This window comes from Ictidomys tridecemlineatus, chromosome 4 (assembly GCF_052094955.1).
Source record: "Ictidomys tridecemlineatus isolate mIctTri1 chromosome 4, mIctTri1.hap1, whole genome shotgun sequence".
Taxonomy (NCBI): Eukaryota; Metazoa; Chordata; class Mammalia; order Rodentia; family Sciuridae; genus Ictidomys; species Ictidomys tridecemlineatus.
Window position 1 is genome coordinate 205,307,832 of NC_135480.1, and position 14,688 is coordinate 205,322,519.

Below are 14,688 nucleotides of genomic sequence, written 5' to 3' on the forward strand. Positions count from 1 at the left end.
TCTGTCCTCCTGAGCGGATGCGGGTCTGCTGCCCAGGAGTCAGGGAGAGGGGCTGGCGGTGGGTCTGGGTCAGGCCTCAAAGCTCCAGGCCGTGAGGAAAGAGGCGTATGGCCGGTGGCTTCTGTGGGTCTGGGTTGTGTGTGTGTCGGGGACCCTGGCTTCAGGGTACAGACGCCTGGCTGGGGTGACGGTCCTCCAGAAGGTGGCTTTCAGAGCCTTCTCTTGTGGACAGGTGGCGGTCCCACCTCATTATCCCGCACTCCCATGCTGACTGCCTCGGTTCTCCGGCTCCCTGGGCCCTACCAGCTGTGATACACAGCCTTCCTGTCCTTTGTCACCCAGATTTGGGGAGTCAGGCTGAGACTTCTCTTGGCTGAGCACACCCGCTGTGGTTCTCCAGTCCTTCTGAGACTCCCCTCAACCTGGCTGTGCACACGGCTGCACTGGGGCTGGGGACTGGGGACAAGGCTGGCAGGCAGGGACCTGGTCCTCCCCTGTGTACCAGGACAGGAAGCCGACTCCAGGAAGGGCTTCATTCTGCTCCCAGGTCTTGCTTGCCCAGCTCAGGCTGCTGCTCGGCCCCAGTCCCAGGTGCTTGGTGAACAGGGGGCGAGAGGCCAGGACCTGTACTGCAGCCAATGTCGCCCCCCGGTGGCTGAACACGGTGGACTGAACAGCTGCCCCTTGAGACCTTAGAAGTAGGAGGCAAAGGGGTCTGGGGAGACCTTGACGGACCCCACTGGGTCACCAGCCCAGGCAGGATGGCCTCTCCAGGGCGGCTGGGCAAGGGTGGCGAGAACCCGGTTGGCACCTGGAAGAAGCCATTATCTCCCTCTGGGGCCCTTGCCCACCCAGGGCTCCTGTTCATCCCACAAACACTCCCTTGAACAAGGCTCCGCGCAGGCCATGGGACAGCAGGGTGAGCCCGCATACTACTTGCCCTTCACAAGTGCCCGGCCCCCAGCCCCTGCAGACCCTCTCAGACAGTCCTGGGTTCCTGCTGTGGGGCCTGCCACCCAATCATCGGCCCCTGGCGCTCTTCCAGCCTTGCCCCAGGACCAACTCCCTGCCGGATGCCCGGCCCTTCCACTGGCACCCCTGAGCCAGAGAGGCCCTTTGCCCCACTTGTCACCCATCCTGGGCAGCGCCCTCCACCTCTACACAGAACTGGCCACCCCACCTCCCTCTGCCCCAGCCCGCCTCTGTGCACCACATGTTGTCACCTCCTTCCCGCCTGTCAATCAAACTGGATGCACACGGCACCTCTCTCTCCCCTGGCCTGGGAGACAGGAAGGCTGGGAGGCTGGGGGGCTTGGACATGAGACCTCTGAGCCCCATCCAACACAGTGGGGCTACAGAGGGGCCCCTGGACAGGCTTGCTGGGGGGGGACGCAGTGAGCACACAAAGCCCAGGGAGGAGCCCCGGCCTTGGGTGTCACCAGGTGCTTCCCAGTGAGCACCTTCCCTGTCCGTCCAGGTCATGGGCTGGGGCAGGAGAGGGCAGGATCTTGCCTCAGATTTAGGGATGACCTTCAAGCACTGACCCCCTGCTGGACCCCGGCTTAGCTCTGGCTGAAGCGTGGGCGTGCCCAGCAGGAGGACACAACGCTGGACATCAGGTACTCAGAGTATGGGGGGCAGAGTGGGAAGGGCTGCCGTCCAGGGCTCCAGAGGGGACATCCCTGGAAGCTGGCATGCCCCCTGACGCTCCCCCTCTACTGGCTCTGAGAACTTCCCCTGGCCGCCATCCAGAGGCCAGAGACAAGCCAGAGGTCATTGCCACTGTCATGACCACAGCCAGGCCTCCCGTACACACTGGGGAGCGGAGACAAGGGGCTGATAACGCCAAGGTCGCGGGTTCGTTCCCCGTACGGGCCACCAAATGCCGAAGTCTGGCTTGGCACAAATCAGGAGCCACTTGTCAAAAAGAAACTAACTTTATTTTTAGAACTACAAACGCCAAACAAAACAGCTCCAGGGAAAAACCCTCAGAGCCCAACTGCCACCACCGGCTTCCACAAGCCTCTCTCCCCCACACCAGCCTCTCAACCTCCCACAATCCTCCTGCTCCTGAGGCCGATTGGCTGGGTTGCGTGGGCAGAGCCAAAGAAGTCACCCAATGAGCAGCTCCGTGGAGGAGCCAATCAGCTAGATGTTGCTGGGGCCGCCGGCTGATGATTGGCTCACAGTGGCCCCAGCAACATCTAGCTGATTGGCTCCTCTGCGGTGATGTTCATTGGGCTGTTTCCCTGCCCTTCAGACTGCCAGCTGATGGAGCCAAGAACCTCCCTTCTCTGTGGCCTCACAGAAGGGCAGAGGATGGCCTCCGCTTGCCCCCCTTCTAAAGCTCAAGGACTCCCAACTGGCAGGACAGCCAAAAGTGGCCCCTGGCTGCCCGGGCAGCTGGATGGAGGACCTCTCAGCAAGGAGACTAGCATGGGGCGATTTCCACGAGGCTGGGACCCCCCTGCAGCAGCCAGCATAGCTGTACACCCTGGAGCCAGCATCTGAGCCCAGGTATGGCTGGTGGCGTCTGTGTCACCATGCAGGCCCCCACTCCTGCTCACACAGGCAAATCAATAGAAGCCTGGACTGAGGAATCACCACTTAATTCTTTCAGTGGAGTCCTTGACTGAGAAGGATCTGGGTGGCCGGGGTGGGCAGTGGTCTGCTCTGTCCGGGAGCCAGGGAGGAGGCAGCCCGGCCTCCTAGTCTGTCTCCCAGCCTTCATCACAGCCCAGCTCAGCAGGGTGCAGAGCCAAGCTGCTCCTGCCCATGGGCCCAGCCCTAGCCCCTCCTGCCCGTCTGAGCCTTCTGGTCTTGCTAAGCCACTGGCCACTGACTGTGCATTCCTGCACATCGTTCCAGATGCACAAACACTACCCCTTGGCACTGCCAGCCTCAAGGCCACCTCACGGTCAGTAGGACAGCAGTGGGCCACTGTGGTGCTGTAACTGCACACCAGGTGGACTCACCCTTGGCTTCTCCTTCGTCATCAGCTGATCACAGCCACCTCTGCCCCAGGCTGTCAGTGAGAGGGAGGAGGAGCATCAAAGAGGGCGAGGGGGCGGGGTGCCAGCAGCTCAGACAGAGCCCTGCCCTGTGTGTGCCACTCCTGGTCATGGGGGACAGCTGCAGAGTCGTGCCCTGTGTGTGCCACTCCTGGGCATGGGGGACAACTGCAGAGCCTGTGCCCTGTGTGTGCCACTCCTGGTCGTGGGGGACAGCTGCAGAGTTGTGCCCTGTGTGTGCCACTCCTGGGCATGAGGGACAGCTGCAGGGCCCTGCCCTGTGTGTGCCACTCCTGGTCGTGGGGGACAGCTGCAGAGCTGCTCCACCCAGGACTTTGTGGGTCGGACAGAGCTCAGCTCCTGATGGCAGTCCTCACCAGGGGTCTTTAGGTCTCCCTCCATCACCACCCAGTCTCTACGAGGGCGGGGCAGGTGTGGATGGCGTGGCTCTCTGCTGCAGCCGGGTTCCTTGCTCCAGAACTCGAGGGGTCAGCGTTGCGGCTTTCCCACTGGGGTTCACCATAAACACGGTCTTGCCCTCCCTGGAAGCCTCCAGCACCACGGGATCTGGGGGTCACACATGAGGCTGCTGTGTGTGGCCTGGAGCTGCTGCACAGAGCTCCTGCTCTGGCACCACTCAGCCTTCCGTGTCACCACTCAGTAAGGGGGTTGGAGGCGAATCCCTGTGTGCAGAGCGGGTGGCTCCTGGGGCCTCCGGAGGCCTGCCAAGCATCATGCTTCCCAGCAGAAGAGACATAAGCCTGCCTCCTCTTGGCTCCGCATGATGATGATTTCACGTGGCCTTCACTTGTGGAGGCCATGGTACCTGGATGTTTGGTCAAACACTAAATATCTGTAAGTCAAATATTTCTGTGGAAGTAAAGCAGATACGTAATGGTTGGTGGGCCTCTCCCAACCAGTTGAAAAGTCTTATGGGTTGTGTTGTTACTACATGCTGGAGACTACTGATATTCCACCTAGCACCAATGGCACCAGGTACTGGTGACTTTTTGGACTTTAGGTATTTTTTCCTCAGTGAGCTCATTTATTTATAAAAAATTATAAAATTTATCTTTTACTGGGGGGAGGAAGGGTGTGAAGAGTTATTGTTTAATGATATAGAATTTCAGTTTTGCAAGACAAAAAGGTTCTGAGCTTGGTGGGGTGGTGCACACCTGTAATCCCAGCAGCTCAGGAGGCTGAGACAAGAGAATCTGGAATTCAAAGCCAGCCTCAGCAAAAGCAAGGCTCTAAGCAACTCAGTGAGTCCCTGTCTCTAAATAAAATACAAAATAGGGCTGGGGATGTGGCTCAGTGGCTGAGTGCCCCTGAGTTCAATCCCCGGTACCAAAAAAAAGATGGGTGGTAGAGATGGTTACACAATGTGAATACCTCATTCTCCTGTACTGTGGCTTAGAAGGGGTTAAGATGGTAAACTCTGATATGTGTATTTTGCCACAATTAAGAATTTATAGGCTGGGGTCCTGGCTCAATGGTACAGCACTTGCCTAGCACATGTGAGACACCAGGTTCGATCCTCAGCACCACACAAATATAAATAAAATAAATGTATTGTGTCCATCTAAAAAAAAGTTTAAAAAAATAATTTATAAAAATTGCCCTTGAGGGCTGGGGATGTGGCTCAAATGGTAGTGCGCTCGCCTGGCATGAGTGCGACCCGGGTTTGATCCTCAGCACCACATACAAAGATGTTGTGTCCGCCAAAGAATAAAAAATAAATAAATATTAAAAATTCTCTCTCTCTCTCTCTCTCTCTCTCTCTTAAAAAAAATTGCCCTTGACACATGCACTGGTATAAAGACAAATACATTCATATCATATATAAAAATATTTTCTTCTACCTAAAAGTTCAGTGTTTTCTTCTGACTTTAAAAGAAATTAGAACATTTCTGTGGGCTCCTAAAAGTATTGTCTCCTGTGTCTGATGGTGCACAGCCCAGCAAAGGGTATCTGGGTGGGGTGCCAAAGGTCTGCTGCAATCCTGTTGATGGCCGTAAAAGTGAACTTGAATGAAAAAGCCTCTTTTTTTTTTTTTCAACACCATCAAAATACAACCTGGAATGACATTAATTTTACACTTTAACTGGGGGAAAATGAACGTTTAAATAGTTGGAATTCCATGAATATAGATGCTCATCTCTTCTTTGGGTTTGGTGTCTTTCAGTACACTTTTATATTTTCCTTAATTTGGGTCTTGCACATTTTATGCTAATTGATTCTTAGGCATTGTATCATTTGTATCACTGTGATGAAGGTGATAATTTTCTCTGCTACCATCTAAAATGTTGCTAGTGTTCATGTTTCTACTTTATTCTTATTAAGCTCTTTTTAATGCTTATAATGTTTCAAGAGGGACTCTCAGATTTTCTAGGTGAATCTTCAAAAAACAATGTAAGAAATATTCGTGTCTTACATTTTTTCTTGTCTTATTGCATTTGCTAGGACTTCCAAAACAACATCAAACACCTGTGGTGGTTTCATGTACTAACTCATCTATTTTAGGAATCTATGATCTACTCCATGCATCTATATGATTTCATTTATATCTTTAAAAACTGGTAGTTAAGCACTTCGTTACCATTAATCTTGTTTCTCAAAGTTTTCCTGAATACTCATTTTGTTCCTCACCTGAACGACTTTTAGAATCTCTGTTTAATCATGACGTTTGCTGAAAAATAGTCCCGAACATGTTTAGGAAGTAGATTTGGTTTTCCTTAGAATTTTTGTGGGAATGGCTGCTAAATTTTATCACATGCTTTCTATATATCTAGTGACAAGAGCATGTGGCTTTTATCCTTAGAAATGGAAGGTGAAAGGAGGGGGGCATTTGCTTGGGGGAGGACCTGTCAGGGAAGATCTCTCCAAGGAGGCGCACGAGGAGACCAGGTTCTCTCCTCACAAACTTCACGTTAGGATCTCTTCGCTTTGGGGGCAGAAGGAACCAGCCGCAGAAGCGCTTTCAGGATCCTCGGAGGCCCCGGAGGTCCCGGAGCTCCGGGGCTGAGGAACTCGCCAGGGCCGGCCTGGGCGCTGCTAGGAGGCGGTGCGCGGGGTACCGGCCGAGCGCTCCCCTTCTCCGGGGCTCACAGCAGCGGCGAGGAACCTACATTTTACCGCCCATTCTGCAGATGAGGACGCCGAGGCCCCGGGTCTGGGGTCCCCCAGCAGAGCCAGGACGAGGAGGCAGCTCGGCGGACTCCCCAGCCAGGCACTCCCGGGCACGTCCACCAGGTGGGGGTGAGCGCGAAGGGACGGAGCGGTCCGGGCGCCGGGGTGCCGCCCGCCGGTCCCTCCTCCAGCCCTCCCAGCCCGTCGGGTCCCGCCCGCCGGGGAGGGTGGGTCCGGCCACCGAGCCCGCCGGCCGGCAGAGCGGAGCGCGCGGCGGGGAGCGCAGGGTCGGAGCCGTGACCATGGCGGCGGCCGCGCTCCTGCTGGGCCTGGCGCTGGCGGCGCCGCGGGCGGGCGCGGGCATGGGCGCGTGTTACGACGGCGCGGGGCGCCCGCAGCGCTGCCTGCCGGTGTTCGAGAACGCGGCGTTCGGGCGGCGCGCGGAGGCCTCGCACACGTGCGGCAGCCCGCCCGAGGACTTCTGCCCGCACGTGGGCGCCCGGCGCGCAGGGGCGCAGTGCCAGCGCTGCGACGCCGCGGACCCCCGGCTCCACCACAACGCCTCCTACCTCACCGACTTCCACAGCCAGGACGAGAGCACCTGGTGGCAGAGCCCGTCCATGGCCTTCGGCGTGCAGTACCCCAACTCCGTCAACATCACCCTGCGGCTGGGTAAGCGCGGGCCGGCCACCGCCTCCCTGTTCCCGTCCCATCCCGGGCAGGGGCAGAGGACCCGGCGCCTGTGCGCCCTGGGCGCGGCTGCCGCACCCTGAGAGGGCTCGGGAACATGACCTGCGCCCTGAGGAGCCGGAAGGATAGACTGAGGGGCGCCCTTTGGGCTGGGGGTGGGAGTCAGGAAGCCTTTTGGGGTTCCTTTGCTGAGCTGTGGGTCTGGGCCCAATGACATTCCTTGGTAATGGTTTTCCAACCTAGACCCAGAGCTGTCAGGAGGGGAAGATGACCCCCAGGAGTGACCTAGTCCATCCACCCTCCTAATCTGGGATCTTGTCTCAGTGGGCTCTTGCGACCCGCATGGAGGCCCTGGGAATAGGAGCCCAGGCGTTTACCACCCAATCAGAGCTGTTCAGCTCTCTGGGCAGGAGGACCAAGTTGCATCCTGCCATTGGGTAGCTGGACCAGTTGGCAGGACCTCTCCTCCGCCTGGCCCATGGCCCCCTCCATCCCCGCCTATCAAGGTGCAGGAAACCTCAGGTCTCTGGGAATCAGAATCAGAGTCTCCACCCAGCCCTTACTTGGCCCCACTGCAGGGAACTGGAGTGCTCCCTCTCCCTCCAAGTCCAGTGCTGTCCAGTGTCCTCCCTGGTCCCCTGCCCCGCGCGCCCTGTATCATTCCAACAGTTAACTAATTCAGCCTCTGCCACTCTCTCAGGGAGCATATTTTCACCAGTTACTCTTCCTTATCTGTGACATCAAAATCGCCCAAAGCTTTGGCAATTCAGGGTATTTTTATAACTCATTTTGGCTGTTAAATCTGACCCGAGGCTACTCAAAACAGCTTTGTTTATTCTAGAAAGAGTGAATATTTGTACATTTTGCTACTGAAATCTCATTTGAATACAGCCTGTAGCCCCAGAGCAAATGATTGGGGATAACACAATATATAATACAAAACTTGCATTGTCTTTCTTTACTTGGGGAAGTTTAGAGATCCGAACCACGCCTGGAACCAATGAGTTTGGAAAAGGGAACGATGGAATTGTGTCCCCATTTTTCAGATGAAAAATTGGGGGATCAGAGAGGTTAAGTTTTTCTTCTAAAGGCAGACAGCTGGATGTGGACATCTGCAGACATCAGAGGTCAGAGCATAAAGTTAACAAGAGCTGTACCACCCACAACTGAGCTGGGCTTCCCCAGGCCTGGCTGACAGAGCCCTGAGGAGAGCTAGGAGGTGACCTTGGAAAAGGGTGGTGGGAAGGACCCTGAGCCCCCTCAGCAGAACAACAGCTGCTGGAAGAGGGCTGGCTCAGTTCTCCGTGTCACATCTGTCACCTTCTCTGGGACTATCTGGAACTCTAGGTGAGGCTTCTGGATGGGGCTGGTCTCTACCTAGGCAGGAAGTCAGCAGGGAGGCTGGGAGAGCTGGCTGGCTGGGGCTGGCAGGACCCCAAGGCCACAGGGGAAGGAATCTGGGACGGGGTGGGAGGTTGCGAGGGAGACACAGTGTTCCATAGCAAAGGGTGTCACATGTGTCAGTGGGGTCCAGACGCCAGAGGAAGGGACTCCGCCCAGCACAAACGATGTGGGAGTCGATTGGGGGACACGATGGGGGGAACACGTTCACATTCTGGGCCTGGGGCAGTTCCGTTGGCGGAGCCTGACGTGCCGGCCTGGGCGCTGTGCAGCCTCCGTGCACACTGCTATACTGCCTCAGACCCTTAAAAGAAGGTTGGTCCTGATTCTCCTGCAGACAAGGTCCTGAGGCTCAGAGGTGGCACTGCAGGATCCTGCAAAGAGCTCAGGTGTGCTGCCCCTGCGTGTCTCCCCTGGCCAGCATGGGGCACAAGGAGGGACTCCAAAGTGAACACAGAACACACCCTCGAATGAATGAGTGATTGACAGGTCAGCTCCTCCACCCTGGCATCTGGGCCCAGCTCCGGTTCTCTTCTGCCTGCTCTGCGGGGGCAGAATGGAATAGCAATCATGAAATGTGAAGTGGGGCTGTGGACTCAGGCCCGGCTGCTCTTGGGCACGTCAGGCTGCTGTCCTCACCTGTGCGGAGGGGATAAGAGCTGCCCCCCGGGAGCCGTAAGCCAGTTAGTTCCAAGAGCTCAGGTGGGAGCGTGACAGCCCTGTGGCCAGCAGCCCCGTGGTCCCTGCAGGAGGGCTCTCTGTGGGGAACAGGAAATGCTCCTGCTTCCAGGAGACAGCCCGCCCCTGGGCCCACAGCAGCCCCAGATTTGGCTCATTTGGGGTTCCAGGTAACTCAGATTTGCTGTAGGCTAAGCCAGGCCTGCAGAATATCAGGGGAAGGAGAGGTCTCGGGCTTTGGGGTCCCCCATGGAGGCCATGATCATTGGGTAAGGTGGGCTGGGACCCCCACCCACCCCATCTCAGGCCACCTCTGCTTGCTCCCCTTCCCTTTGAAGTCTCTTGGGAGGGGAGAGTGGGCGGCAGCTCTGGCCCCAGGGTGTGTGAGGTGGGGGGGCGGGGGGGGGGAGGCTTGGTGGCCTGGATGGAGGTCTCTGCTTTCCCAGCCCCCTGCAGCTCCGACATCTGTTCCAGATCCAGCAGTGGCTGAGCTGAGCCTTCCTGCCTGAGATGAAAGGCCACAGCGGGTCTGGCAGCTCCCAGGCCTTCACTGAGGCCCGGGATCTGGTGGGCTGGGGCCTGGTGGTGGGTGGGGAGAGTGGGGGCGTAAGCGGTCACTGGGGTGACAGAGCGTCCAGAGAAGCTGTGCGCATGCCAAGAATGTGCTGGGTCAGCACCTCCTTCTACAGATGGGGAAACGGAGGCTCTGAGGGTTGGAGCCCTGTCCGAGGCCCCGTGGGCCCTTGGGTGGCAGAGCTGGGAGGTCCTCCTCGGGGTGTTCCACCTGGGGTCAGGCTGCTCCCCTGGCCTTGAGCCAGGCTTAGGGGGCGCGGGGCAGGCTGAAGCAGCTCTGTGCGTCTGGGGACCTGCCAGGCCCTGAGAGTGAGGGGACAGCGGGGCTGGACGGCCACAGTGAGGAGCCTGGCCCGGGAGGGGTGGCCGTCGGGGGACCTGAAGCCTGGAGGACGCCAGCTGGGTCTCCAGGCTCTTCCTGTGAGTGGGCGGCCTGTTTGCCTTGGCTGGCGGGCGCTGGTCCTCCTCTCCTCTCCCTGGGGCTCTGCTGGAACACTGGGCCCCAGGCAGGCGGGGGGTCAAGGCCAGGCCCTGCAGGATCCGCCCCCACGCCCCCTGGGCCCAGCTGGCCTTGGTCCCCTCACTCTCTCCAGGGCTAGCAGTGGGACGTCCCATAGCCCAGGAGGGGCTCAGCTGCCTCCTGCAGCCTCTGGGACATCCCCAGCCACCTGCCCCACCCCAGGGCTTTAGAGTGGCCCGAGGCTGCCGTGCGCCTGTTCCTGCCCCCCGTTCCTGTGCTCCCGGGCACCCGTTGGCCCCCTCAGCCGGAGGCGCCTCGCCCAGGGGCCCTCTGCCCTCCAGCACGGCCCGGGCCTGCCTGTGCCTGCAGCCCCCGCCCCGCGCCACGGTCTGGCTGGCGCTGTGTGAGCTCCGGGTTTTCGGCTTCATCCAGCTCCGAGTGGCAGAGGGGTGGCCTGTTTCCACACCTGCACCCAGCACCCAGCTCAGGGCCCACAGCCAGGGTGCCAGGCCTGGGCTGCCCAGGTGAGTGGGCACGATGGCCGCTGAGCCATGTCTGGCGCTGCCCGAGGGCTTTGCAGGCCCTCGTTGCTGGCATTGCTACAAAGTGTTGCAGGTGGGGAAACTGAGGTGTTCCCTTCAAGTCCCTGCCCAGTCAGGTTCAGGGACATCAGGTGGTGCCACTCACCCTCCAGAGCATTCGCACCCGGAGCTGTGGCTGTCACAGCAGGGCCTCTCACTGGCCCAGCCCTCTGCCCGCCTCCCTGGACTGCTGTGCCCAGGCCAGACCTCCCCCAGCTGTGCCCTTGCCCCACCTCCCGCCCTGGCTTTGCCTGTTGGAATCACGTCCCCATGTGAGCCTCCACGGTTCCTCTCACTTGGCCCAGGTAATTTAAGCAGACTCCTGAACACCAGCCAGCCCTCGATGTCATACAAGAGCCCCAAACCTTGAGTCCCACAGTAAAGGCACCCAGAGGGTGAGCAGTGGTGTTACTCACAATGGTCACCATCGGAGGAACCCGGGTGTCCATTGATGGGTCATGATAAGAAAAAGGAGGTCTGACCCTGCAGTGGAATATTAATCAGCCTTGAAAAGGAAGGAAATCCCCACACAAACTGCAACACAAGGACCTCATGCCAAGTGAAATAACCCGATCACAGGGGGAAGTTCTGCCTGATCCCACTTAGACCAGGTCCCTAGGCAGATTCATAGAGAAAGAAATGGGGTGGCCAGGGGAGTTAGTGTTTAATGGGGACAGTTCCTGCTTGGGAGGATGGACATGTTGTGGAGGTGGGTGGTGGTTACAGTTCCCGGCAACAGGCATGGATTAGTGCCACTGGGCTGTGCATGTCCAGATGGCTAAGATGTCAAGTGTGGTTCGTGCCTGTTGTGAAGGTAGAGGCACCTCCTTCCTCCCTGGTCACTCTGTGCACTGAGCTCCCGCTTGGTATTCTGCAGCCCCGTCCTTCCCTGGATCATGGTCTGCCCTTCTCTCCTTGTTCCCCAGCCCCGGGGTTGCATCTTTTCTAATATTTCTTTTTAGTTTTAAGTGGACGCAATCTCTTATTTCACTTTTATGGGGTGCTGAGGGTGGAACGCAGGGCCCCCTGCACGCCCAGCCGGGCCATCTGCTTCTTGGGGGTTTCTTGCGGTGCTCTCGACTGCCCTGTCCTCCTTGCAAACGAGGGGTCCGTACCCTCAGGTCAGCTCGCAGCTCCTTCTGGACCTCAGGACCCTAACACAGAGCCCTGGGCAGTGAGCACTGACAAAACCCTTCGCTCTCCCCAGGTAGAGAGCAGACTCTCCATATGGGGGTGGAGACGGGGTCTGGAGAGGGAGAGCTGGGATGGAGTCCAGGCTTGGTGCAGCTGGACCCGGGTCTCTGCTGTCCTGCTGTGCTCACGGAGAGTCCCCAGCTCCTCATGGGGCTCGCCATGTTCAGAATTGCTGAGAGCCAGGATGGGAGAGGAAGGACGGGCAGCGGTGGACAGACGGCAGCCTTGGCGACCCTGCTCTGATCCCTGTGGGCAGGCAGCGGCTCACAGGCGGGTTCTCATACCCGCCGTGGGCCGGGCAGCCTCTCCCACGCGTCCCCTCCCGCCCCACCCGGGCCCCTGCTCCCAGATGGCTCCAATTATAGGGCTTTGTTTTGTTTCCATTTTCCCAAAATAAGCCTGGCTCTTGGGCTCACGCTGCTTGGTCGGTGCCGGATGTGGGCTGGCCGGGCCAGGGCTGTCACAGTGTCACTCTTGACAGGCTACATGTCCCAGCTGCTGGACTGTCCGCGCCCCTGGCACTCAGCCTGCAGGGCCCTCTGCCATCCCAGCTCCTGCACTGGGCAGCAGGTAAAGGCTGGCAGGGCGGAGGCACTGATGAGTGGCACCGATGGACCCACAGAGCCCCCAGGGGAGGGCAGCCGGCTCCGGGCAGCAGCTTTGGGGGCCTGTGGTTAAGTCGGGTGTCGGCTCTTCTGGGAGCTGGTGGGAAAGACCTTTTCCCTCCCTGTGCCTTGGGCTCCTTCTTAGTAAAGTGCTGCTTGGGGTGTACCACACGCAGAAAGCAAGTCACACAGTAGGCGCTCAGTCCAGTGGACAAGTCAGGATGCCCGGGAGCCAGCCAGGTAGGGAGTGCAGGGAACAACGTTCCAGGCAGGGGAACCACAGATTGGGTGGCCTGGAGGTGAGGGAGTCATGCTGTCTAGAGTGGCACTCGTGCCCACTCACAGTTGGGTGACATTTTGGCTTAGCTGTGCTGGTAAGAATGTACCTGAGCCAGTCACCCTGAAGCCTCCCTGGCTCCTGCTGCCCGTGAGGGCCGGGGTTGTGGCTGTGAATTTCATTCTTGCCTCTGTTTACAAGGTCTTGGGGCTGTTTCCTTCCCCAGCCTTTTGGTTGCCTTTGGCTGAATTTTTTTCATTAAAAACAGGGATTAAGTTGCTTTCTCAGTCCTTCTGATTAACTCTCGTAACGAACAGTTCCCGCCGCGTCTCTGACGTGCCGTCTCCCTCACCTCTTGGCGTGGCAAGCAAGGAAACGCCTGGCGTGCCCAGAGCAGGAGGTTGGCATTCGCATGGGTCCCAGCCGCGCCCCGCCCAGGCAGCTCCAGCTGCCAGCTACCTTCCAGGCTCCGAGCCCGTCCGAGAGGGGTCCAGAGGGGTCCAGAGGGGTCCGTCACTGGGCGTTTCCTGAGGACCAGGCCCTGCCCACCTGCAGGGGCCTTCAGGATGGCAGGGGTGGGCGGAACCCTGCTGGCCCAGGTCCCAGCCGCCCGGGCCCGCCTGGGGCCACACGCTGCAGCTGTGCCGGGTGGACCTGGAAAGACATCTTAAAACGGAACAGGGCAGGCGGTTGCTTCTTTGAAACTTTTGTAGAAAATGTGTTTTCAGTTTTTAAATTAGAACAAGCTTCACGAGAGGAACAGCCGAAAACCGAGGGGGATGTCACTCCCTGCCCCGGGGACAGCAGGCTGAGCTCTGGGTGCCCCCCCCACCCCGGCTGTCCCTCCGGGGACTTGGGGATCTGTGATGGAGACTCCGCTGCGTCACTCTGGCCTCTGTTCTCCCTGTGACCTCCTCACCTGGGTGTCCCCTGATGACAAGCTGTTGGCCGAGGGAATGGCTTCTGTCACTGTAGGACTTGACGTTCCGTGAGACCCCGTGTTCCCTGGGCCCAGGTGGCCCCTCCTGTGTGAAATGCCTCGGTGGACGCTGCCCTGCCTTTGGGGTCCTTTGCCAAAGGCCGGAAACCTTCCTGCGGCTCTTGGCCCGGGGCACCCCGCTGTCCTCCCAGAGGACCCATAGATTCATGGCCCTACGTGTTTCTTTCAGTGTGGTGAACGCTTAACGCTCACATCTCGGCCACTTGTGAGTGGACATTTTGGTGACATTAAGCACGTTGACACTGTTGTGCAACCGTCACCCCCCGGACTCCTTTCATCTGGTAAAGCGGAAACTGTGTCCCCCCCAGACATGGATGGCCCCGTCCCTCCGCCCCTGGTGCCCCATTCAGTGGGGGGCTGAATTCTGTCCCTGTGAATGTGACCGCTCAGGGACCTCACACCAGGGCATCCTGTGGGGTCCGTCTTTTCATGATGGGCTTCTTTCACTTAGCAAAATGTTCTCACAGTGTCCCCAGATAGGGACCCAGAAGGGAGAAGGGGACCCCAGATTGGCCCTTGCAGGCTCCGGATGGACATCACAGAATGTGTCGGGAAGAGGCACACCAGAGGGGCCCTTGGGAAGGCAGCAGGGCAGCGGGATGGGCGGGAGGCGGTGGGGGCTCTGTGGGAACAGACCTTCTTGGGGGCCTTGGTCTCTTCTTCTAAAGGAAAATGTCGATAGTGGACACGGGGGGCTGAGGCTGGGGCTCAGAGGTAGAGCGCTCGCCCAGCACCACATAAAAAAAAAATGAAATAAAGATACTGTGTGTCCACCTACAATTAAAAAATAAATACTAAAAAAAGAAAAATAGTGAGCCCGGGGGTGCCGGCCTGAAAACCCGGTTCCTTTCATCACGGCACCAGGAGGGTCCCGTGACCGGCGTCTCCTGGATCTCTAGGCTGCTGCTGGGAATGGGGCCAGGCCTGGGTGGAGGGTCAGGTTGGTGGGGGTTTAGTAAAAGGAGTAACTTTCTAACAGTGGAGCCGCGTTTTCCAGACGTGGTCACTCCTGTTGCTGGAGATATTTCAGCAAACAGAGACGGGTGCCGTGGGGGCGTGACAGCGCGGAGCACAGGACACGTCCAGCCA

The 14,688-nt window shown here is 58.4% G+C and overlaps 1 protein-coding gene across 1 annotated transcript in view; it reads left to right on the forward strand.

Moving 5' to 3' along the window:
• Positions 1–6,370: 6,370 nt before the first annotated feature.
• Lamc3 (laminin subunit gamma 3) overlaps positions 6,371–14,688 on the forward strand; it is a 51,545-nt gene continuing 43,227 nt past the window's right edge. Inside the window, exon 1 of the mRNA XM_078048419.1 lies at positions 6,371–6,812. Within this exon, the coding sequence (XP_077904545.1) occupies positions 6,443–6,812 (370 nt within the window). The 5' untranslated portion in view covers positions 6,371–6,442. The remainder of the gene's footprint in view (positions 6,813–14,688) is intronic.